The sequence below is a fragment of the Schistocerca nitens genome, chromosome 8 (genome assembly GCF_023898315.1).
Source record: "Schistocerca nitens isolate TAMUIC-IGC-003100 chromosome 8, iqSchNite1.1, whole genome shotgun sequence".
NCBI lineage: Eukaryota > Metazoa > Arthropoda > Insecta > Orthoptera > Acrididae > Schistocerca > Schistocerca nitens.
The window spans coordinates 172,518,175-172,541,895 of record NC_064621.1 but is presented as its reverse complement, the minus strand read 5'-3'; the positions used below and the strand labels follow the sequence as shown (position 1 = coordinate 172,541,895).

At 39.7% G+C, this 23,721-nt stretch overlaps 1 protein-coding gene across 5 annotated transcripts in view; it reads left to right on the top strand.

Moving 5' to 3' along the window:
* The window catches only part of LOC126199014 (ankyrin repeat and death domain-containing protein 1A-like), an 811,076-nt gene extending 791,085 nt beyond the window's left edge, over positions 1 to 19,991 (top strand). For all 5 annotated transcript variants that reach the window (XM_049935699.1, XM_049935702.1, XM_049935701.1 and 2 more), the window contains 2 exons: positions 19,263 to 19,391; positions 19,581 to 19,991. In XM_049935699.1, the coding sequence (XP_049791656.1) occupies positions 19,263 to 19,391; positions 19,581 to 19,663 (212 nt within the window). In that variant the 3' untranslated portion in view covers positions 19,664 to 19,991. The remainder of the gene's footprint in view (positions 1 to 19,262; positions 19,392 to 19,580) is intronic.
* The last annotated feature ends 3,730 nt before the right edge of the window (positions 19,992 to 23,721 follow it).

The following is a 23,721-nucleotide window of genomic DNA, read 5'->3' as shown; positions in this document are numbered from 1 at the left end:
TGTTGCAAACGGACGCGGGACAATGCGTTTCCGCCTCCTGGACCCTGGAGAGTACCTACTGGTATTCCCTTTAGCATTCTTCTCTCAGCACTTGGAAATTCCTAAGTAGCTGTTCCTTGCTCTCTTTCGATTCCTCATCGCGACTCTGCTTGCACTGTTCTAAGGCTTGCAGACGATCATCGATTTGTACAAATGTACGGCCTAATTCTTTCATAATATCACTTTTTATTTCACTTGGCAGATTGTTCATTCTTTGTGAGATATCATCGGACATTCGCTGCATCGACTTATAGACGTTATTTGTCTGCTGGATTAGTTTTTCGTCTATTTGTTCACCTAGCTCGCGGCTCGATTTTTCAGATTTCTGCGTCATTTATTCGCCTAGCTCTCGGATCGATTTTTCAGATTTTTGCGTCATTTGATCGCCTAGCTCTCGGATCGATTTTTCAGATTTCTTTGCGTTTCTTTATTTTGTTGCAATAAGGCTTTCATGAGTTCTGCCAAATCAATTTGGTTAGTTGGAGGAAAATTAATTTCTCGCTCTGATGTGAGCCCGTCCATCCTGTTTTGCATTTCCTCTGAAGTATTCTCCAATGCACTTTCGGAACCGTCCGACGCGTTAATATTCGAAATCAAATTATCCCCTTGGTCCATGTTGCTTAAGTTGTTGTACCGCCTACTTTTAGCTTGGTTACATGTCTGCATTGGTTCAATTTATACCCGGTACGCAACACACTAATCAGAATAAATGTATCCCTCAAACATTACGACAGTCACACGAAAGGTACCCAACCTAGTATGCACTTTTTCGCACGCAAAACAAATTTATATCTTTGATCGAAGTCAGTGCAATTTACAAGCGAGAAAAAAAATACATACATATAAAACACACAAATATAGAAAACAAAACAGGACAAACAACACAACGCCACTCAAAACCGCCGTGAATCTTTTGAAAGTCTGCTCAGAAACAACGCCGAAGTTGTTTGAGGGCTGCAGGGAAAAAAATTAAGATTACACAACGCTCGCAATCTAACGTTTGAGAGATTCCAGAGTCTAGCGGAATCACAGAACAGGGTCGCCATCTGTAATGTTGTTGCATTAATTTGTTCTGAAAGCGGTGCTGATATTCAAGACCATTAAAATGGGTTAAAAGCTGTGAGGTATCTGAGGAAGTTAAACTTGGATTACTGCGCAACTGTTTCACCAGGTAACCAGTCTAGCTTACCAAATTCCAAACCAGACTAACATTAATTATAATCTTTTAGTACTTATCTTACGATAACCGGTGATATATGTTGTTGTTGTGGTCTTCAGTCCTGAGACTGGTTTGATGCAACTCTCCGTGCTACTCTATCCTGTGCAAGCTTCTTCATCTCCCAGTACCTACTGCAACCTGCATCCTTCTGAATCTGCTTAGTGTATTCATCTCTTGGCCTCCCTCTACGATTTTTACCCTCCACGCTGCCCTCCAATGCTAAATTTGTGATCCCTTGATGCCTCAGAACATGTCCTACCAACCGATGCCTTCTTCTAGTCAAGGTGTGCCACAAACTTCTCTTCTCCCCAATCCTATTCAATACCTCCTCATTAGTTACGTGATCTACCCACCTTATCTTCAGCATTCTTCTGTAGCACCACATTTCGAAAGCTAATATTCTCTTCTTGTCCAAACTAGTTATCGTCCATGTTTCACTTCCATACATGGCTACACTCCATACAAATACTTTCAGAAACGACTTCCTGACACTTAAATCTATACTCGATGTTAACAAATTTCCCTTCTTGAGAAACGCTTTCCTTGCCATTGCCAGTCTGCATTTTATATCCTCTCTACTTCGACCATCATGTTATTTTACTCCCTAAATAGCAAAACTCCTTTACTACTTTAAGTGTCTCATTTCCTAATCTAATTCCCTCAGCATCACCCGACTTAATTTGACTACATTCCATTATCCTCGTTTTGCTTTTGTTGATGTTCATCTTATATCCCCCGTTCAAGACACTGTCCATTCCGTTCAACTGCTCTTCCAAGTCCTTTGCTGTCTCTGACAGAATTACAATGTCATCGGCGAACCTCAGAGTTTTTACTACTTCTCCGTGAATTTTAATACCTACCCCGAATTTTTCTTTTGTTTCCTTTACTGCTTGCTCAATATACAGATTGAATAACATCGGGGAGAGGCTACAACCCTGTCTCACTCCTTTCCCAACCACTGCTTCCCTTTCATGCCCCTCGACTCTTATAACTGCCATCTGGTTTCTGTACAAATAGTAAATAGCCTTTCGCTCTCTGTATTTTACCCCTGCCACCTTCAGAATTTGAAAGAGAGTATTCCAGTTAACATTGTCAAAAGCTTTCTCTAAGTCTACAAATGCTAGAAACGTAGGTTTGTCTTTTCTTAATCTTTCTTCTAAGATAAGTCGTAAGGTCAGTATTGCCTCACGTGTTCCAACATTTCTACGGAATCCAAACTGATCTTCCCCGAGGTCGGCTTCTACCAGTTTTTCCATTCGTCTGTAAAGAATTCGTGTTAGTATTTTGCAGCTGTGGCTTATTAAACTGATTGTTCGGTAATTTTCACATCTGTCAACACCTGCTTTCTTTGGGATTGGAATTATTATATTCTTCTTGAAGTCCGTGGGTATTTCGCCTGTCTCATACATCGTGCTCACCAGATGGTAGAGTTTTGTCATGACTGGCTCTCCCGTGGCCATCAGTAGTTCTAATGGAATGTTGTCTACTCCCGGGGTCTTGTTTCGACTCAGGTCTTTCAGTGCTCTGTCAAACTCTTCACGCAGTATCTTATCTCCCATTTCATCTACATCCTCTTCCATTTCCATAATATTGTCTTCAAGTACATCGCCCTTGTATAAACCCTCTACATACTCCTTCCACCTTTCTGCCTTCCCTTCTTTGCTTAGAACTGGGTTGCTGAGCTCTTGATATTCATACAAGTGGTTCTCTTCTCTCCAAAGGTCTCTTTAATTTTCCTGTAGGCAGTATCTATCTTACCCCTAGTGAGACAAGCCTCTACATCCTTACATTTGTCCTCTAGCCATCCCTGCTTAGCCATTTTGCACTTCCTGTCGATATCATTTTTGAGACGTTTGTATTCCGTTTTGCCTGCTTCATTTGCTGCATTTTTATATTTTCTCGTTTCATCAACTAAATTCAATATTTCTTCTGTTACTCAAGGATTTCTATTAGCCCTCGTCTTTTTACCTACTTGATCGTCTGCTGCCTTCACTACTTCATCCCTCAGAGCTACTCATTCTTCTTCTACTGTATTTCTTTCCCCCATTCCTGTCAATTGTTCCCTTATGCTCTCCCTGAAACTCTCTACAACCTCTGGTTCTTTCAGTTTATCCAGGTCCCATCTCCTTAAATTCCCACCTTTTTGCAGTTTCTTCAGTTTCAATCTGCAGTTCATAACCAATAGATTGTGGTCAGAATCCACATCTGCCCCAGGAAATGTCTTACAATTTAAAACCTGGTTCCTAAATCTCTGTCTTACCATTATATAATCTATCTGATACCTTTTAGTATCTCCAGGATTCTTCCAGGTATACAACCTTCTTTTATGATTCTTGAACCAAGTGTTAGCTATGATTAAGTTATGCTCTGTGCAAAATTCTACAAGGCGACTTCCTCTTTCATTCCTTCCCCCCAATCCATATTCACCTACCATATTTCCTTCTCTCCCTTTTCCTACTGACGAATTCCAGTCACCCATGACTACTAAATTTTCGTCTCCCTTCACTACCTCAATAATTTCTTTTATCTCATCATAGATTTCATCTATTTCTTCATCATCTGCAGAGCTAGTTGGCATATAAACTTGTACTACTGTAGTAGGCATGGGCTTTGTGTGTATCTTGGCCACAATAATGCGTTCACTATGTTGTTTGTAGTAGCTAACCCGCACTCCTATTTTTTTATTCATTATTAAACCTACTCCTGCATTACCCCTATTCGATTTTGTATTTATAACCCTGTAATCACCTGACCAAAAGTCTTGTTCCTCCTGCCACCGAACTTCACTAATTCCCACTATATGTAACTTTAACCTATCCATTTCCCTTTTCAAATTTTCTAACCTACCTCCCCGATTAAGGGATCTGACATTCCACGCTCCGATCCGTAGAACGCCAGTTTTCTTTCTCCTGATAACGACATCCTCATGAGTAGTCCCCGCCCGGAGATCCGAATGGGGGACTATTTTACCTCCGGAATATTTTACCCAAGAGGACGCCATCATCATTTAATCATACAGTAAAGCTGCATGTCCTCGGGAAAAATTACGGCTGTAGTTTCCCCTTGCTTTCAGCCGTTCGCAGTACCAGCACAGCAAGGCCGTTTTGGTTAATGTTACAAGGCCAGATCAGTCAATCATCCAGACTGTTGCCCCTGCAACTACTGAAAAGGCTGCTGCCCCTCTTCAGGAACCACATGTTTGTCTGGCCTCTCAACAGATACCCCTCCGCTGTGGTTGCACCTACGGTACGGCCATCTGTATCGCTGAGGCACGCAAGTCTCCCCACCAACGGCAAGGTCCATGGTTCATGGGGGGGCGGTGATATATATATATATATATATATATATATATAAAGACAATTTAAATAAAAAGAAATAAATCAGTTTATATTTGGACATTTATTTTAACATTGATCATTGATCCGTTAAAATTTCAGCATATCAAACTTGATTCATAACTAAACTGGTGCATTATTTAGGATTGTGTAAATGTGAGTTTGTAATCTTATGGAACACATCAAATAGGGAGCCAAGATTGGGAGACTACATACAACACTGCATTCATAAAATAACACACGAAGAACATTGAAACATATGTAAGAGGAAATTAACCACAACCAACCGATTCAATTTTCACTCAAAGAAGTTATGTTCGTAGCGCAATCTTGTCCGTCATGAAATTACCACACACTGGTATACTAAATTCATACTAACTCTCTGTGAAATCTTCCCAAAAAGAATAGCTGAGAGCTACTTTGATGCTTACACCACGTGCTTCACGTGGTCAACTTGGTTTATGCAAAGAGTATAACTCCACAATAATTTTGATAATTATAATAAATTACATCGAAACGCAATTTACAAAAGAAAAACCTCGAACTGGTTACTATCGTCTTACTACTAACCTGATGGCTCAAACAATTGTATAAGCACGTGGTACTGGTCTCACAAAGTACACCCCACGTGGGTTGAACATAAAGAAAAGTTGCTATATTAAAAATATTGTCAAGACGAGACGTTTTAATCTCACGCACATTCGCATATAAGATTGATGATCTTAGTTAGAGTTACTGATCAGCACGTGGTTCCACTTTACTCACAAAGTAGTGACAAAGCAACTACCAGAAGATATTCTGAACTTCACACTCGAATTACACTGCGTTGCAATTTAAGATAACATTAGATATTTTAGAGCTAAACCTGAAGTAAAGGTGACTAAATTTTCAGTTAGGCTGAACTTAAGAAATCCATTGTCCTACGGACTTAGCAGACACGCGCTTAGCTGGAGATCTTACCACTTCAGACGCTCGCCGCAGACAGACTGACCTGGGCCCCTACTTAGCGTGCTTAACAGATACAAACGGAAGTGACCAAAGAGGCAGCTTCCTATGCCAACATGTCAAGGGACGGACAGGACCATACTAAGAATAGAAACCTCTCTGCTTTTACAAAGCGTAGCTACCTGTTCCGACGTTGGTCCTACTGTTCTCTAGCAGACAGGCTTGTCTGCTACCATCAAGCATGCAACTAGAAATACATTTGCTCATTCATCCTCTTACACAGAAGGGAAGGGGGATGACAGTATGTAATCATATACAGTATATAAAAGAAAGCGGATGTAGGTTCCCTATGAGACTGTGTGACATGAATTACATATAAATTGTGTTTTAAAGTGTAGTAGTGTGACAGATCGTTCTTGTTTATGTGTAAAAGTAACACGTTCCACTGCTCAGTCTCCTATCAAATAGTCAGAAACACCACAGTAAAGTTAGAAGAGGAATTTATGCCGTAAATGACAACATATTTAAGAAATTAACACGAAAGGAATCCAACAGAGGCCTTTCACAGTACAATCAGAAACACTTAACGAATCTTTAAAATGTCATTTTTTCCTGTCCTAACTACGTTGTATTACAGCAGCCTTATTTACATTTGCAATTCCTTGCTACAATTAAACGAGCTCACACATTTGAAGATGAAAATCAGTATAGTGCACGTTTACGAATCCATGTTATTTATGTGTGTACTTTTTACCATAAGCATCTGATCGGTACAAGATGCACACAACCGTGACTTTTCATCACTGAAAGATAAACAAGAAAATTCCCTCTTTCACCACCCCTCTCCCACACCGACCGATCTATTAACACCTTAGCTTATAAATAACAGACCGACTAAGGCGCCATCGTATTTGTTGTTGATTAAACACCTCCACACAATCTACTTTCAGTCTGCACTCCAAACGCCATGGAGTTAATAGGAACCGACGATTTTTCAGGCGCAAATTCGAAAGGAATTACATTGTAAACGATAGGACTGTCGACAGTTAAACTAGAGTACCGATAGTAACGGTAATTCAGGTACTATCGATAAATCGACAGTATATCGATATTTAAGTAAAAATACCTCTCAGTGCGCGCTTTTGAGTGGTCCTTCCTTCCCATCAAGAAGCACTGACTAACTGAAATTTGTAATCAGCATTTCCTGGTGAACTGAGTAATATTGAAATAATAACTAACAAGTTCCCAGTGCAGGTAACGTCGACACCACTGTTGTAGCTTTATATTAATATCCAAACAGTAAATATAAATAACAAAAGGTCCGCTTCTTGATGCCCTCCGTTGTAGCTGAATCACTACCGTCTCTCACTGTTCCAGTTAGATACGCTTCTTGCTCTCCTGGCCGTTCTCACGCTGTTTGACCATCTGGCGCATCGTTCGATGGCTCTGCCTTGTGATCCTTACTATTTGCTAGCCTCCCGTAAAAAAATATTCCTGTGCTGTACCTTAAACCGTAGCAACAAAAGTGTAATAAACAAGGGCAGGGATGTAGCGTAAGCTCCATAGTAAACAGAAGACTGTCGACACGAAGGTTGCAGTGGTTTGTATCGATCACAACTTCGGCACGAAGCTCTGTTTGCGGTGGGTGTCGCACAATCGCTCGCGCGTGCACACACGGTACCTTGCTCCACGCCACTGCCCATCACAACACGTTGGTCACCCATTGTCATCTTCATTGGTGCTGGCGCAGCGGGAAGTTATACTTACGATCGGATTTAATGCACGTGTACTATTTTAAATCTTCGGTACTGACTTGTTGTATGAGTTAGAAAAACCCTGGGAGGTACCGGAACGCCATAAGCCCTACTTTTCATGTCCTTAACTGTCGTCTGAACTTCTTGCGTAATGATCGTAAATCCTATACTCTTATTGTACAGTTATTTTTTACTCTCCATATCCAAAGCATCTGGAAGGCCTCTTGCCTCATACAATTATCCTAAGTGTCTCTGCCATTCGCTCATTTCTTATTTTTCTACATTTTCATTAGCGCTCTCATCCTTTCTCACCCACATAGTGTTCTCCCTCCCCTTTATGAAGTTCAGGTTATTTACTTCCTGGTGAAACGGCCTCCTACTTGGCTCACTGAACGTAAATTTTTTTTCATCAATCTGACTTCACTGAGATCTCAGGGACGCAAGTTAGATTGGTTATTATAGCAGAAAGTGGCTCAGTTTGTTAAAGCACTAATGCTTCCTTCTGTAAGGGGTGACAGTTTATGATCTTCCTGTTCACTGCACACATTTACGTATATAAATAATGTTGGTATTGGTAGAGCATGCGTTGTTTCGCTAACTAGTTAGTTAAAGTCACAGGTCTGCAATAAGTCACTTTCTATTTAAAGTATCGTCTGGGAATGTACTTACATTTCACACTAAATAATTTGTATTGGCTTGTTTCGTAATTACTTAGAAACGTTTACGACAGCGGTGAGAGATATTATTCCCTTGCTGCGAGTCTAACTCTGAAGAATGCTTGTTACATCTCAGACGTTTAGTTGCGAGCTATTGTTCGGAAAAAAAATCCTGATTTGAAACTGTCTTTATCGTCTGCTTTAGTCCTTTGGATGGAGATTTTATTGAATTAATTCCTTTCAGTACTTAAGCACTCGCTTGAGCAGGGACCACTGTCTTCGAACATAATGTTTTCCAATTACTCAGAACACGAAACACCATGAAACACTTTTCTGCAATATGTTTTCACAAAGTTCGCTTCACAAGACGAGTAGCTCACACGAACACGTACATTTGATGACAAGCAGCGTACTAGTAATCATACCAGTAATTATAATAGCAAAAGTAGTCGAAACAGTAACGGTAGCAGTGATAATAACTCTAGACAATACATTAACGTAGGCTTATAAAATTCGCCAAAGAATTTTATATTCCATATTCGGTTGCTTTGAACCTTATCATTTTTGGAAACTGCTCTATTCTTTTTACTATAATACTACTTCAGTCGTTCAATATAAAGAAAATGTTCGTAAAAACTACACACAAATCTCCAACCACATAAAGTGTGGTTACACTGGTACATTACTGGTATCTCCGCAATCTTTCTAGTTCCTACATTTCTACACATTACTGTTGTAACCGTTCTGTTCTAGCTCATTCAGCTTCCTTTTGGAGTTGATTGGAGTCCGACATATTTGGCCACTTTAAATGTGACAGAAATTCTGTATTTCCTTCTTTCTTCCATCTTCTTCGAAACTTTTTGTCTTACCTATGGTTTCTTGGCGCTGTTCTTGGCTTTAAGGCAAATGTTTCTTCTGTCGATTTCTATGTAATAATCGAGTGAATCTTCTTGCTATCTCACGAGTTGTGTACATGCAAAACTGACTACGGCATGATGCAGAATACAGTGTTTTGTGAAAGCATAACCCTTCCTATGATCGAGGAATAAAACTTCTGAAACTGAGATTTATTCAAAGTATTCTGGTATAAAAGACGAGTGGTCTTTAACGGTCCAAGCATCGAGTCAATTCGTGTCAGATTGCGCTGTGTGAACTATGTGGCAAAAAACTGGCAAAAAATGGTAGCAAAAGGGAATCCAAATGTAGAAAATGCTCTTGAGGCTACGTATCTGATAAAGAAGATGCACGAAGATTCACAGTTGTTGAGTGCGGATCTCGATCCTAAAACTCTGGTGCTGGGTATGCGGCTAATGGAACATGGAGCTAATCCGAGAGCTTTTTCAAAATTAATAAAAGATATCAAAATATATGTAAGTACGCTGGTACAGAGAGGCAAGCAAGACAAAAGAAGGAAAACGAATGAAGCATTAGCTTGGAAAGTCTTACAGATTATCCTTAGTTTGCAAGTATGTGCAAGTTGTGAAATAATGTGGGCTGTAATTGTTGAAAAATACATTATAATTTACAGGCCGCTCGAAGTGGCCGTGCGGTTAAAGGCGCTGCAGTCTGGAACCGCAAGACCGCTAAGGTCGCAGGTTCGAATCCTGCCTCGGGCATGGATGTTTGTGATGTCCTTAGGTTAGTTAGGTTTAACTAGTTCTAAGTTCTTGGGGACTAATGACCTCAGCAGTTGAGTCCCACAGTGCTCAGAGCCATATAATTTACAGTATCTCTAATTCGTTTATGGAAAATACTTGAAAATTTGTGCTACTGTACCGTTTTGTTGAATTCATAACCAACAGAATATTAAAGAAATGCCTTTGTGTGTGACTGCTTTTTAACTGGATTTAAATACAGTGGCGTTCAGCTGTCGATTCAGTTTCTTTTTACTCTATTGTATAACAATAAGAGTTTTACTTCCTGCCTCATTTGCATGCGGGCATTATTTCAATTTAAAAAAAAAGACCTCACCTTCATTTTTCTCTGCCTCGTGATGATTGGGTGTTGTGTGCTGTCCTTAGGTTAGTTAGGTTTAAGTAGTTCTAAGCTATAGGGGACTGATGACCATAGATGTTAAGTCCCATAGTGCTCAGAGCCCTTTGAACCATTTTTGAACCTCACCTTCATGAACCAAGTAAATGGAGCATAGGCGGAATAAATATAAGAAAACAATAACAATTTTGATTAAATGTTATAAAAAAGCGAGGTGGTGAAGTGGCTAAAACACTGGACTCGCATTCTGGAGGACTAAGTTTTAATAACCACCTAAGTATTCCAACATTTGGTTTTCTTTGATTTCCCTAAATCTCTACTGGCAAATACTGGGATCCTTCCTTTGCATAGCGAACGCCTTATTTCCTTCCCCATTCCTCCCTAATCCGAGCTTGTGCTTCATCTGAAATGATTCCGTTGTCGACGAGACGTCACACTAAAAATCTTCCTTTTTTTCTTCTAGTGGTTCGTTACAGAGCCATAAAATTTAGTTTAACACCCGTGGCCTAGGAGAAGGGTCTTTGATGAGTAATCAAAACATCCGCGGTCCCAGTTTCGAACCCCGCCTCTGCCTAAATTCTTGATAAAAATCAACAGCATTGGCGGCCGAAGACCTCCGGCGTGAGAAGTCACGCTCGTTCTGCCAACGGTCTCGTCAAAGATGACGGAGGAGCAGACAGACGTTCAGCGGACTCTCTTGCTCCTCGGGTGGGAAACTGCCCCCAAAAGGCCGAAGAATCAGCAATGATCAGCGGCATGAGCGCGCAGATGGCAATGAAAAACACTACATTAAGGACTCATGTACTGTATTCACAGGAGATGTGGCCGGTAACTAAAAAGTCTCATGATTTCTCCAGTGGCAAAAGATTCCTGACTAATCCCCCATTAGGATATCCGGGAGAAACTGCCAAGAGGAGATGAGCATAAGAAAAAGATTCAATGATGGACGGAAAGGTACCATTCTACAAGTTGAGGCACGGAATGTCAGGAGTTTGAACGTGGTAACGAAGCTAGAAAATCTGAAAAGAGAAATGCTCAGTCTCAGTGTCCATGCAGTGAGCATCAGTGAAGTGAAATGGAAAGAGTTCTGGTCAGATGAGGATAGGGTAATATACACGGTAGCAGAAAATACTGTAACGGGAGTAGGATTCATTATGAATGCGAAGGTACGGCACAGAGTGAGCTGCTGCAACAGTTCAGTGATGGGGTTGTTCTTTTCAGAATAGAGGCAAACCGACACCGATATGTCGACGTCGCCAGCTGAGGATGAAGGGATGGAGAAAGTATATGAGGATATTGAACGCGTAATGCAGTACGTAAAGGGAGATGAAAATCTAATGATCATGGGGGACTGAAATGCGGCTGTAGGGAAAGGATTAGAAGAAAGGGTTACTTGAGAATACGGGCTTGGAACTGGGATTGAGAGAGAAGAAAGACCAGTTGAGCTTTGTAATAAATTACAGCTAGAAAAAGCGAATAGTCTGTTCAAGAATCACAAGAGGAAGAGATATGCTTGGAAAAGGCCGGGAATTGCGGAAGGATTTTGGTTAGATCAGATTGTGGTCAAACAGAGATTGCGAAATCAGATACTGGATTGTAAGGCGTATCCAGGAGCAGATATAGACTCAGATCACAGTGTAGCAGTGATGAAGAGTAGGCTGAAGTTAGTCAGGAAGAATCAATACGTAAAGAAGTGGGATACAGAAGTACTAAGGAATGAGGAGATATGATTGAACTACAACAAGGAATAGCTCAGAAGGCAGTACAGTTGAAGAGGAATGGACATCTCTAAAAAGGACAATCACGGAATTTGGAAAGAAAAACATATGTGCAAAGAAGGTAACTTCAGTTGATCGATGAAAGAAGTAAGTACAAAAATGTTCATTGAAATTGTGGACTTCACAAATACAAGCCGCTGACGAATGACATAAACAAGAAGTGCAGGGAAGCTAACAGGGAAGCTAAAACGAAATAGCTGCGTGAGAAATGTGAAGAAATCGAAAATGATATGCTTCCTTGATGTAGTGACACATCACAAGAAAAGTCAAAACAAGGTTTGGTGAAATTAAAAGCAATGGTGCTAAAATGCAAGAGAGAGAGCGGATAGGTGAAAAGAGCATGATTGGAGGACCCTATGAGAGGAAAGATTTGTCTGATATGAAAGAAGAAGAAACAGGAGCCAATTTAGAAGAGACACGCGATCCAGTATTAGACTCAGAATTTAAAAGAGCTTTGGAATACTTGAGATAAAATAATGCAGAAGGGATAGATGAAATTCCATTGGGGAAAGTCGTATGGTAGAATGTATGAGTATGTATGAGTTTGGCGATATACGATCTGACTTCCGAAAAAATATCATCCGCACAATTCCGAAGAGTGCAAGAGCTGACGAAGTGCGAGAGTTATTGCACAATCAGCTGAACAGCTCACGCATCCAAGGTGCCGACTAGAACAATATGCAGAAGAATGGAGAAGAAAATTGAGTATGTGTTAGCTGACGACCAGTTTGGCTTTAGGGAAGGTAAAGGCACCAGAGAGACAATTCTGACCTTGCGGTTGATAATGGAAGCAAGAATAAACAAAAATCAAGTATCTGTCGACCTGGAAACAGCGTTCGACAATGTCAAATGATGCAAGTTGTTCGAGATTCTGAAGAAAATATTGGTAAGGTATGTGAAGAGACGGGTAATGTACAGCATGTACCAGAGCCAAGAAGGAATAGTAAGAGAAGAAGACCAAGAACGAAGTGTTCGGATTAAAAAGGGTGTACAGCAGACTGTTCAATCTACATATCGAAGAAGCAGTGATGGAAATAAAAGGAAAGTTCAGGAGCGGAAATAAAATCCAAGGTGAAAGGATGTCAATGATATGATTCTTTCATTACTGGTCGTCATCTTCTTGAGTGAAAGTAAAGAAGAATTACAGGATCTTCTGAAAGGAAAGAACAGTCTAATGAGTACAGAATATGGACTGAGAGAAAATCTAAGAAAGACGAAAGTATTGAGTAGTAGTATAAATGAGAACAGCAACAAACTTAAGAGCATAATTCGTTACCACAGAGTAGATGAAGCTGAGGAATTCTGTTACCTAGGCAGCAAAATAACCCATGACGGACGGAGCAAGGAGGACATAAAAAGCAGACTACCAATGGCAAAAAGGACATTCCTGTCCACGAGAAGTCTACTAGGATTCAACAAAGGCCTTAATTTCAGGAAGAAATTTCAGAGAATGTACGTTTTTAGCACAGATTGTATGGTAGTGAAACATGGACTGTGGGAAAACCGGAACAGAAGAGAATCGAAGCATTTGAGATGAGGTGCTTCAGAAGAATGTTGAAAGTTAGGTGGACCGATAAGGTATGCAATGAGAAGTTTCTCCGAGATCCGGTGAGGAAATGAATATTTGGGAAATGGTTGCAAGAAGAAGGGACACGATGGTAGGAGATCTGTTAAGAAATGAGGGAATAACTTCCATGGTAGTAGAGGAATCTGTAGAAGGTAAAAGTCTGTAGAGGAAGACAGAGATTGGAATGCATCTAGCAAATAACTGAAGAACTAAGTTGCAAGTGATACTCTCACAAGGGGAAGGCCTCAGACACGGCCAACCGATTCGGCTCAAATTTGGCAGGTCGCTTGTGTACAACCTAAAACGAAGGAATCTAAGATAATTGGGGTCAACACCCGCAATTTTGAATAAATCATCCCTAAAAGTTATGAAGAGCAATCGACTCAAAATTGGCGGGATCGATAGATAATTGTAAATAGGGCATTTTTCACCATCAGGTATGGGATCCGAAAACGCATACTATTCCAGAAATCGAGGAAAGAAACTTTTACAACTGTCGCCTGTGTACGCACATGGTAAACGCTGCTTCGCGACCTCACTGATAGCGCAACGGCTAAGGTAACTGGCTGGGACCTTTTTTATTCTTTTCGTTTGTATTTTTCCGTATCTCAATTGATAGGGATAGGAGGGTTAATAAGGTAAGTAAATCAATAAGGAGTGATAATAATAAGGTAGGCAAATAAATTTCTCAAACCTCTTGGGGTAGTAAACAACTAAAAGTTACTTCAGGTCACTTTACAATGGCTCTTCCAATCAATGTTACGTGTCCTCACTTTTCGTCGAACAACTAGATGGATGGTACTTGTCATATAAAAATTTGAAACAAATATACTCACGGCACCAAGAACATCTAATAAATGCAATCTTTCGAAAGCTACACTGTTCCTTCCGAAGAGTCTGCGGAAAACGAACTTGGTTTACATTTAAAAATATGTCTTTTTCGGGAATTAAATTTGATGCGTACCACGCATACGATATCATTGCCTGAAAAATCGATGGTGAAAGTTGGTTATGAATTATGCTGTAGATAGTTATTGCATCCGTGCGGTTGTGCAATTCCCGCTGGGTTTCCAGAGGCACACTGCAATTGTGAAGCCTGGAAATAAAGTTTTTAACCTGGCGATAGAAATAAACATCACACGGCTGGCTCACAGGTGTGCAGTTTGGCGGTATTACTTTTACTGTGCACGTCGGCTGACCCTCGCCAACTATAAGCATTGTGTCATATATTGCAGTATTACTGTGTCCACTCCAGGAATCCAATACTAGACAAAACTTGTTATCAGAAACGTATGGTTTTAAAACATTCTCAAGAAATGTTCTGTAAATCGCATTCGTCAGTTTGGAGCAGGTAATGTAAACATTTTTCAACGAGTCGGTTGAACGATTGACCTCTTCTATAAATGCCGGCCGGTGTGGCCGTGCGGTTTTGGGCGCTTCAATCTGGAACCGCGTGACCGCTACGGTCGCAGGTTCGAATCCTGCCTCGGGCATAGATGTGTGTGATGTCCTTAGGTTAGTTAGGTTTAAGTAGTTCTAAGTTCTATGGGGGCTGATAACCTCAGCAGTTAAGTCCCATAGTGCTCAGAGCCACTTGAACCATTTTCTTCTATAACGCGAGGACCAAATGTAACATTCGTTTCTTGTAAACACAGGAAAACCTTAGGCAACACTTTTCCAGAGCCTGTAATGGCATTTTGCGCAGTGTACGAATGTGTTAGTATGTTTTTACTACCAACTGTGACAATGGTTCGTTTTTCTCCCTTATGCGTTAACGTGCGTCGAATGTTCACCCGATACTCGCATCCTGTTTGACAGGTGTTGATCACGTAATCACGATTAAAACCGGTCGTAAGTGACGACGTTTGCGTGCTGAAAAGAGCCGCCACTTTCTGTTTATCTTCTATATTTTGTACCTTCTTATGAGAGACGTATTGCAACACTTTTATAAACCAAAACACAGCGACGGTTACTTCCCGCTTGCCATCGTCTGTGACAGGCTCCCAACTATATATTACAGCGCTAGTCGAAGGGTGTACATCCTCCTTTACTCAGATTATGCACCTGAAAGATATGACAACAAAAAATAACTAGTTACTACGGCATAAACAGACGAGCTAATTACTACAAACTACATACAGTGCTCGTTATATATTACTTACGGAATAACACTGTATTCATTCACAAAACTTATTTCATTCGGCACATTAATGATGGAAAAATCACTACATGTATCCGCGAGGTTCGCCGCAGCCTAGTGACGGAAAACAACTCTTTCCGATTGACTTCTATAAGGCCCGTGCTGGACACCTTCTCTCTTCCAGATTCACAACTATGATATGACGAAGAGGCAACCGGGACAACATAACTCACCACGCGTGCATTCTGTCCAGTGCCTCGTTGTAAACAAGCGTCGCGCGGTTGGTTATCTGTGATCCCTCGTGAGGAATTCGAAGCACTCTTACTCGTAGTTGTTTTCATGTGACAAGGCTTAATAGTTTAATACTTTTTTTAGTAACTCACGGCGTTTGGGAAATTAGTTTGCCTACCTTATTATTATCATTCCTTATTGATTTACTTACCTTATTAACCCCCCTATCCCTATCAATTGAGATATGGAAAAATACAAACAAAAAGAGTAACAACCACTAGGTTTCTTCGATATTCGAACCCGGGTTCTCCGATTCCCAGGCAGTTACCTTAGCCGCTGCGATATCTGCGCTGTCGGCGATAAGCGTTTACCATGTGCGTACAGAAGCGACAGTTGTAAAAGTTTCTTTCCTCGACTTCTGGAAAAGTTTGCGTTTGCGGACCCCATACCTGATGATGAAAAATGCTCTATTTACAGTTATCTATCGATCCCTCCAATTTTGAGTCCATTGCTGGTCATAACGTTTAGGGGTGATTTTCTCAAAATTGTGTGGGTGTTGACCCAAAATATCTTACAGCTCTTCGTTTTAGGTTGTACACAAGCGACCTGCCAAATTTGACCGAATCGGTTGGCCGTGTCTGAGGCCTTCCCCTTGTCAGACTGTATAGGAGCGGAATTCATGGCTGACCGCATCAAACCAATCAGAAGACTAATGACTTAAAAAAATAGATATTTTTATTTCTTTCCGCTATTTATCATTGTATCTGTACTGCACAGAAAATTTCACACATTGCAAATGTCAACTGTATGCACTATGTCGTGTTTGAAAACAAACTTGTTCCGTCCACTCGTAGTACTTGACAACAGTAACACGCGCTTCACTCTTAAGCTCAACTAGTGGGTAAAAGAGAACGTAAATGCAAAGAGTCTTGTTAGTCACTGATAAACACGAATGATAACAGACATACCAAAGCTTACAGGAAATGTCACTTAAGCTATGTGAACAAAACAATGTGTTCCTAAATATACTACAACCCTGATGTGAAAGTCCCGAAGAAGTAGGGTACTTTTCATAAAGCATGCAACCAGTGTTATTATGAAAAATAACATGATATTATGAGCAGAGGTAGGTGGGTGTATAGGTACTTGATAAACGATAAGTAATGTCACACATTTTGCTTGTCGGACAGCTTCGATTGAAAAAGTGCGGAATTTATTGTAAGACATCGTGGATTACTTCCGCTTCGGTCTCTATAGTTTCATGAACTTCCGATTGGTGGCGGCGCTATATATAGCCTTCCAAATGGTGTCTGTAACGGAGGTACTTTCCAATCAGAGAGCTGTCATTGGGTTCCTTTTGGCGGAAAAACAGGAATGCACATAGTCGTAGGGGCTTGCAGAACGTCTATGGAGAGCTGTTGTGAACAAAAGCACTGTGTGTCGTGGAACGTGCGGACACTCTCAATCGAGGTGATCGACGGACGCAAACGGACTTCTCCAAGACAACGCAGGGCCCCACAAAAGTCTGCGCACCCGAGAGCAGTTCACAACATTCCATCGGACTCTTCTTCCTAATCCACCGTAAAGCCCGGATCTCGCACCTTCCAACTTCTATCTGTTTGACCCAATGAAGGACGCACTCCGTGGGAAGCGGTAAGTGGATGATGGGGAAGTAATTGATGCGGCACGGCTTTGGCTCCGACGTCGACCAGTACAGTGGTACCATGCAGGCATACAGGCGATCCCAGTAAGGTGGTATAAGGCCTTCGCTTTGAACGGCGGGTTGTGTTTGAAAATAGGGTTTCGTAGCTAACAGAGTAGGGAGTAATATGATGCATTCGAATCCTGAATGAAATTAATTTGTTTAAAAAAACGTATTGCGTTACTAATTGAACGCTCCTCGTAATACCGGTAAAACTCGATAAAAAATATTTTAAAAAATCATAAGCTAAAGTAAACTGTACATCAGATATAAAATGCTATATGCGCAATGTGCAGAGCCTATACTTCGCTGTATATTGTGCTCAAAACGGGAGAGACAAACGATAATCACATGAGGAAGGCACGAGGAGTCATTCACGGCAGAATCACTGGGTCAATTGAGCTTCCGAACCGACTGAATAAAAGAAAAATATATCGCTATACTGCTAAGAATATAGTTAAGGATTATGACATTACTAGATTCAGTGATTTAGTTAGAAGTCGGAGAATGTGTGTCATTTCTTTGTCACGATAAACCCTTTTACACGATGTGCTTAATGGTTGACGAAAAGCTACGTAACAGAGTAAATGCTCTGTAAAACATTTTTAAAATTATAAACTGCAGTTGTTTAAAAGAAAATGCCTTTTTTGCGTGCTGCACATCAAAATTTTTATTCTTATTTAAGCACCCAGACGCGTTTCCTCTTTTTTACAAGGCATCTACAATTGGTGTCCTGAAATATTACATGAATTGTCCATTTTTACTCATAGTTTATGGTTTCACATCTAGGTTATAGATTTAAAAACAGTTCCTTAACGTTTTTTATGAAATGGAAAGGTACTTACAGGTAACTTCTAATTCACTGCATCTAAGCAAACTGCCTTTTCTCATCTGGAAACCAGGTGGACATCTAACGATTCATTTCAGTTTACTGTTTACGTTACACATCACTGTAACTGCCATCTTTTTAATACAGAGTTTCTATTGTTTCTCTAGGTATTACCAATATTCTCAGTTTTCTGCAATCAACTGTTTTGTGAATGTGTGTGAATGTGTGTGTGTGTGTGTGTGTGTGTGTGTGTGTGTGTGTGCGTGTGTGTGTTAGAGAGGGAGAGAAATTTCTTATTTTCTTTAATAAAATAAATTATTTATTTTATTTTTATTACTATTTTTATTCATTTATTCTTAAAAATTATAATAATAATAATTTAGTCGTATTTACTTGTTCATTTAGTAGCTGTTTCTTTTTAGCATTTGTTTTGTGTATTTGATAATTTTCCTGTAATATTCGGAGGTATCTTTCATTATTTATTCAAATTATTTTCATATCATTTTCTCTTGTGGTAGGTTTGTGGTTATTTTCTCTCAGATGTTCTGCAAAAGTTGAGTGGCTTGTTCCATATTTCCATGCTCTGATATGTTCTTTGTACCGGGTGTCAAATGTTCTACTGGTTTGTCCTATATACCTTCCATCACATGTGTTGCACTGTAGTTGGTATATTTCTGCTATTTGGTAGACATCTGTGTTTTTTGTTATTTTTGGAATGTGCAGCATGAAAACGCATTTTCTTTGAAACAACTACAATTTATATACAGCTGCTGTGAAAATGGCCACTACAAGAAACGTGTTTTTAAAATTCCCTGCTGACAGCATTTGCATAATTCTCTATGCTATGCATAAGTCGAAATAGATTGTCATTTAAGGGTACATAAATTTAGTAATATATAAGACCATAGTGTTAACGTTGGTACATTATTACATCATTTTTGTAATTGTTTTCAATTTTCTTATCTTGAACTCTTATCTTTCTTATCTTATTTCTTAAAATTTCTTATCTTATCTTAACGCCACAAACATCGATAATTCAAACAAATTGTCAATTTAATATATTTTATGTATTCAGGTCCGTCCAGCTACAAAGAACACGGCTTCCGGATGATGTTAATATGGGCGCATGGCCTTGGCCCTGAAGTGAATCCCATCAAAGAGCTCTACGAGAGCTTGACAGCGATTGATAAGAAAGGTGTTGCTGGTAAGTCGCCTAAACTTACTTCACATGCACAAATATTTTGTCATGCAATGAGTGACCCATTATTTGTAATGTACACGGAAGAGGTGTTGAAGTTCTTTTTGTTGCATTACCATCAGAATATATCAGTGTATCATGGCAAATTATTGTTGTTCCGGGAAATTTTACTGACGGCTTTGTTTTCTGTTTCAGATGCCTTACGGAAAAAACTAGACCAAGAAAACGAAGGAAGATACAGAAAATGTAGAAACTGTAACTCATGCAGCATATCTTAGGCGTAAACGGGAGTGCAGTGGATTTTATATTTCTGTCTTTTTAAATTCGAGCTTCTTCATCGTCATCTTTATTTACTGCTACTTCGGGTTTTCCACCATAGACGGCTTGAAATGCTGCAGCTAACTGAAATATTTTCAGTATCTTTGCTAAGAGCGGATATAATGTGTCGGCTGTAATAAGTACGTTTCTCTTCGTGTCGCAGCGCAAATCATCCTTTCCGTATCTGGTATATCTGCTGTAAAGATGTTTTTAATGAGAAATAATTTATTACAGTTTTTCAGCACGCAGAGTCTAATTTGTGTAAAGTCCATATTTCATACTGTGAATACACCAAGATTAATATATAGATGTAAATTTCTTATCTCTGATGTGAATTTTATAAATATATTGTAAATAAACTTGTGTGATATAAATCAGCAAGTTCTCCCTCTTTATGTTTCATACGAATGACGTTTAGAAAGCATTTTTCAATTCTCATTCTGATACAATGACAAACTGTTCATTTACTATTCAACAACGGTCCTTTTGTTGCTGCAATATGTTTACTATCAGTCACTGCACTACTCAATGACGGTAAGAACTCTTAGGTTTCTTGATCCTAATTTCAAATCCGGTTCTTTCATGAATTATTATACTTTTTCTGGGTTAACTAGCATCCTGAAATTGAAATCCCAGGTTTACAAGAAAAAGGTCTATTTGATATATTTTGTACATCTATGGCACATTACTAAAGTTTAATTGTTAATGATATTTTATGAACAATTTTCAGTTACAAAGTAATGGAATAAGACATGCCAACAGCATCAAATATCCACAGAGAGCAAGGAGCTCTGGGATCCAAATTAAAACTACATAGGCTGCTGTGAAAGATATACAATGTCAGGAAATGAGAGGAAGTTGAAGTGCTAATCATACAATGTAAGCTTTCTCGGTATTTTACCTCTGAAGACGTCTCCGCAGTCGGAGAGGAACCGTTGGGAGGAAGTTTTATACATCGACCATGGCCTAATAACCCGGAAGTTTTAAGTGATGAACTACTAATGATCCAGTAGAGTTGCACAAAGATTTAATAAAGTCTTTCTGTCAGTAATTAGCAAACTACATCAGAATTCTACTGAGACAGGTACGTATGTAGAGCTCTGACAAATTGGAATTGGAGTTACAAGATCATTGTGTGTCTGCAGTGGTAGAGTAAGTTGTTACACAGTCTTGTTCGTCTGCATTTCTGTTCGTTAAAATTGAAACAATGAGCCCTCGGTCAGAATCTTTCAGTCTTATTAACCAGGTTTCAACGCCTTCATCAGAATTTAGACATTCAAAGTGGTCTATAACATGATTACAAATTTAAGGGAAGAAAAAAAAATTATGTAAAAAAAGGTGTAAGTATTGACTAACAATACAAGACAGAGACAGTACTTACATGTCACGTATAAAATAAATAACACGCAAAGGACTTTAGTCACAAAATGTGTGAAAGCGAGCCTCTAGGGGATGCTCATATCTGTACAGCCACAGTCTCGCCTTCACACATTCCTTTTAAATATTTTGTGACTAAAGCCCTTCTGGCCTGTTATTTATTTTGTACCTGACATATAAGTACTGTCTCTGTCTTGTATTGTTAGTCAGTACTTAGACCTTTTTTTATATAAAAAATTCTTCTTCCCATAAATTTTTAATATGTTATAAACCATTTTAAATGGCTGAATTCTGATGAAGGCACTCTTAGAAGTGTTGAAACCTGGTTAATAAAACTAAAAAAATTGTGACCGAGGGCTCATTTGTTTCAATTTTAACTTATAAACGGTCACTGAAACAAGCAACCAAGTTCAAAACTTTGCGTTTCTGTTTGTTATTTGAAATTAACCTCCCACCACTAACAGTAAAAAAATGACGTACCCAACAGCACACTTACGTACATAACGAACAAATAAATATCAAACTACATCAGACACAACGTTAACATAAGACGAACAAAAAACATGAAGCGACAGTTGGTAACACTAGATGCAGTAACCGTGTACGATCAACACAGAGTAAACCTTGAAAGTCTATTGTTCAGTTTCAACGTGTTCGCAAAACGCCAAAAGTCGGACATCCTGGTGTACGAGGGCATTCTAAGTGCATCTCCAGAACGACACATATGGATTAATAAGATCACAGTATCATAAATAGCCACTAAATAGTAACTTAAGCTTAAGAAAATTGCGCTCCAAAAAGTTATTTTTCGCCTGACAACAACTGGATGACAAAAATTACAATATAGTATTCATTATACACTGACCAATCACATCAGTGTCACCACTTGACAGAAGCCTGAATAATCATATTATGTAGCGCAAACCGCTCCGAGATGAGCAGGAAGAGGGTCACTTGAAACTTCCCCTTTGAATAATTTTACACGACTGTGCTTAAACTGACACACAATATTTTTTTAGCGCAACGCAATCTGACTTTCAAAATTCTCTACAAGAGAATGGCCCTGACTAACATTAAACTATACGTCTCACAAATCACTTACCTCACCAAAAATCTTCGCTGCTCAAGCTACTGCAATACAGCGAGCGCCACTACTGCCAGCTAAATAAAAGATTCAAACTATGGAAGGCACTAACTACTGATAGGGATAGTTAGCAAATGAAAGATATTAATAGAGAACAAACAATGTATTTACCTTGATATCATGACAAATTACAAAACTCCGCCATCTCTCTCCCCACATCCACCACTGCTGGCGGCTCACCTCCAACTGCGCAACGCTACACGCTGTTCACAGCCAGCTGCCTAACACTACAATGGCGAGTATTACAACAATGCAAAGCAGCCACAGACTGCACGCGGCACAGCCGGTGATTTTCATACTGAGGTGGCGTTACTAATAAAAAAACCTAAACAGCCTACTTACATAGCCCCCATACTCCCCACAAAAAAATTTTACAAATTGGGTTGGGCAGTGCCCAATACAGATTTGTTAAAATTTTTCATAATCGTAATTACAATAACAAATAAATCAAATGCACACACTTATTGATACAATGTTGGTCAAAAGCTAAAATTTTCTCACAGTCCCTAAAGACAGTCCTGATCATTCATCACATTGCAGTGTTTTTCTCAAAGTCTGAGCAGTAAAAGAAAATGCACACGGAAGTAGTGGAATTTCATACAGTCTTGAAGAAGTAGTGTTGTCCTTCCAACAGAAAGACAGTGCTGACTCTTGACATGCTGACAGGTAATGGGCCACAACAGAGCAAACCCACAGCGGAGTCAGTCGAAGTTTTGAAGAGTATTGGTGGGTAGGTCATCACAGAGCAGACCCACTGTAGTCCTGGTAGAGATTATGGTATTGGTGGGCCACCAGAGGTGCAGACCCACTGCAGTCCTTGTAGAAATAATGGTATTGGTGAGTCATCAAAGGTGCAGACCCACTGCAGTCCTTGTAGAGATAATGGTACTGGTGAGTCAGCAAAGACGCAGACCCACTGTAGTCCTTGTAGAGATAATGGTACTGGTGAGTCAGCAAAGACGCAGACCCACTGTAGTCCTTGTAGAGATAATGGTACTGGTGGGCCACCAGAGGCGCAGACCCACTGTAGTCCTTGTAGAGATGACCAGCAGCCATCTATTGTGACTGTGCAGGTGCACAATCACCATTGAAGAGTCTTGCGGATAATATAGCAAGTCCATAACCACCACTTGTGCACTCACAAAGTTTTTGGAATTGTCCTTAGAACCAGCAATGCTGTTATCCAGTCCCTTGCTGAATCATTAAAACACGTGCAAACACTATCACTCCCTACTTCTCACATATTGTGCATGTGCTATGACCAACAGAAACGTGTGCAGTCAAAATATACTTAATTTGAAGAACTGGTGTCAATTACAATATTATAACATGAGAGTACAATTACAAAGGTACAAAATACATCATTAAAGAACATAACAGTAGAGATAACATTCGTAGTAATAGGGGCTTTACAAAAGAATAGAAATAAACATATACATCAGTGTTACAAAAATAATGACATAAGTACATACATAAAGATCAGAATAACTTTTGGAA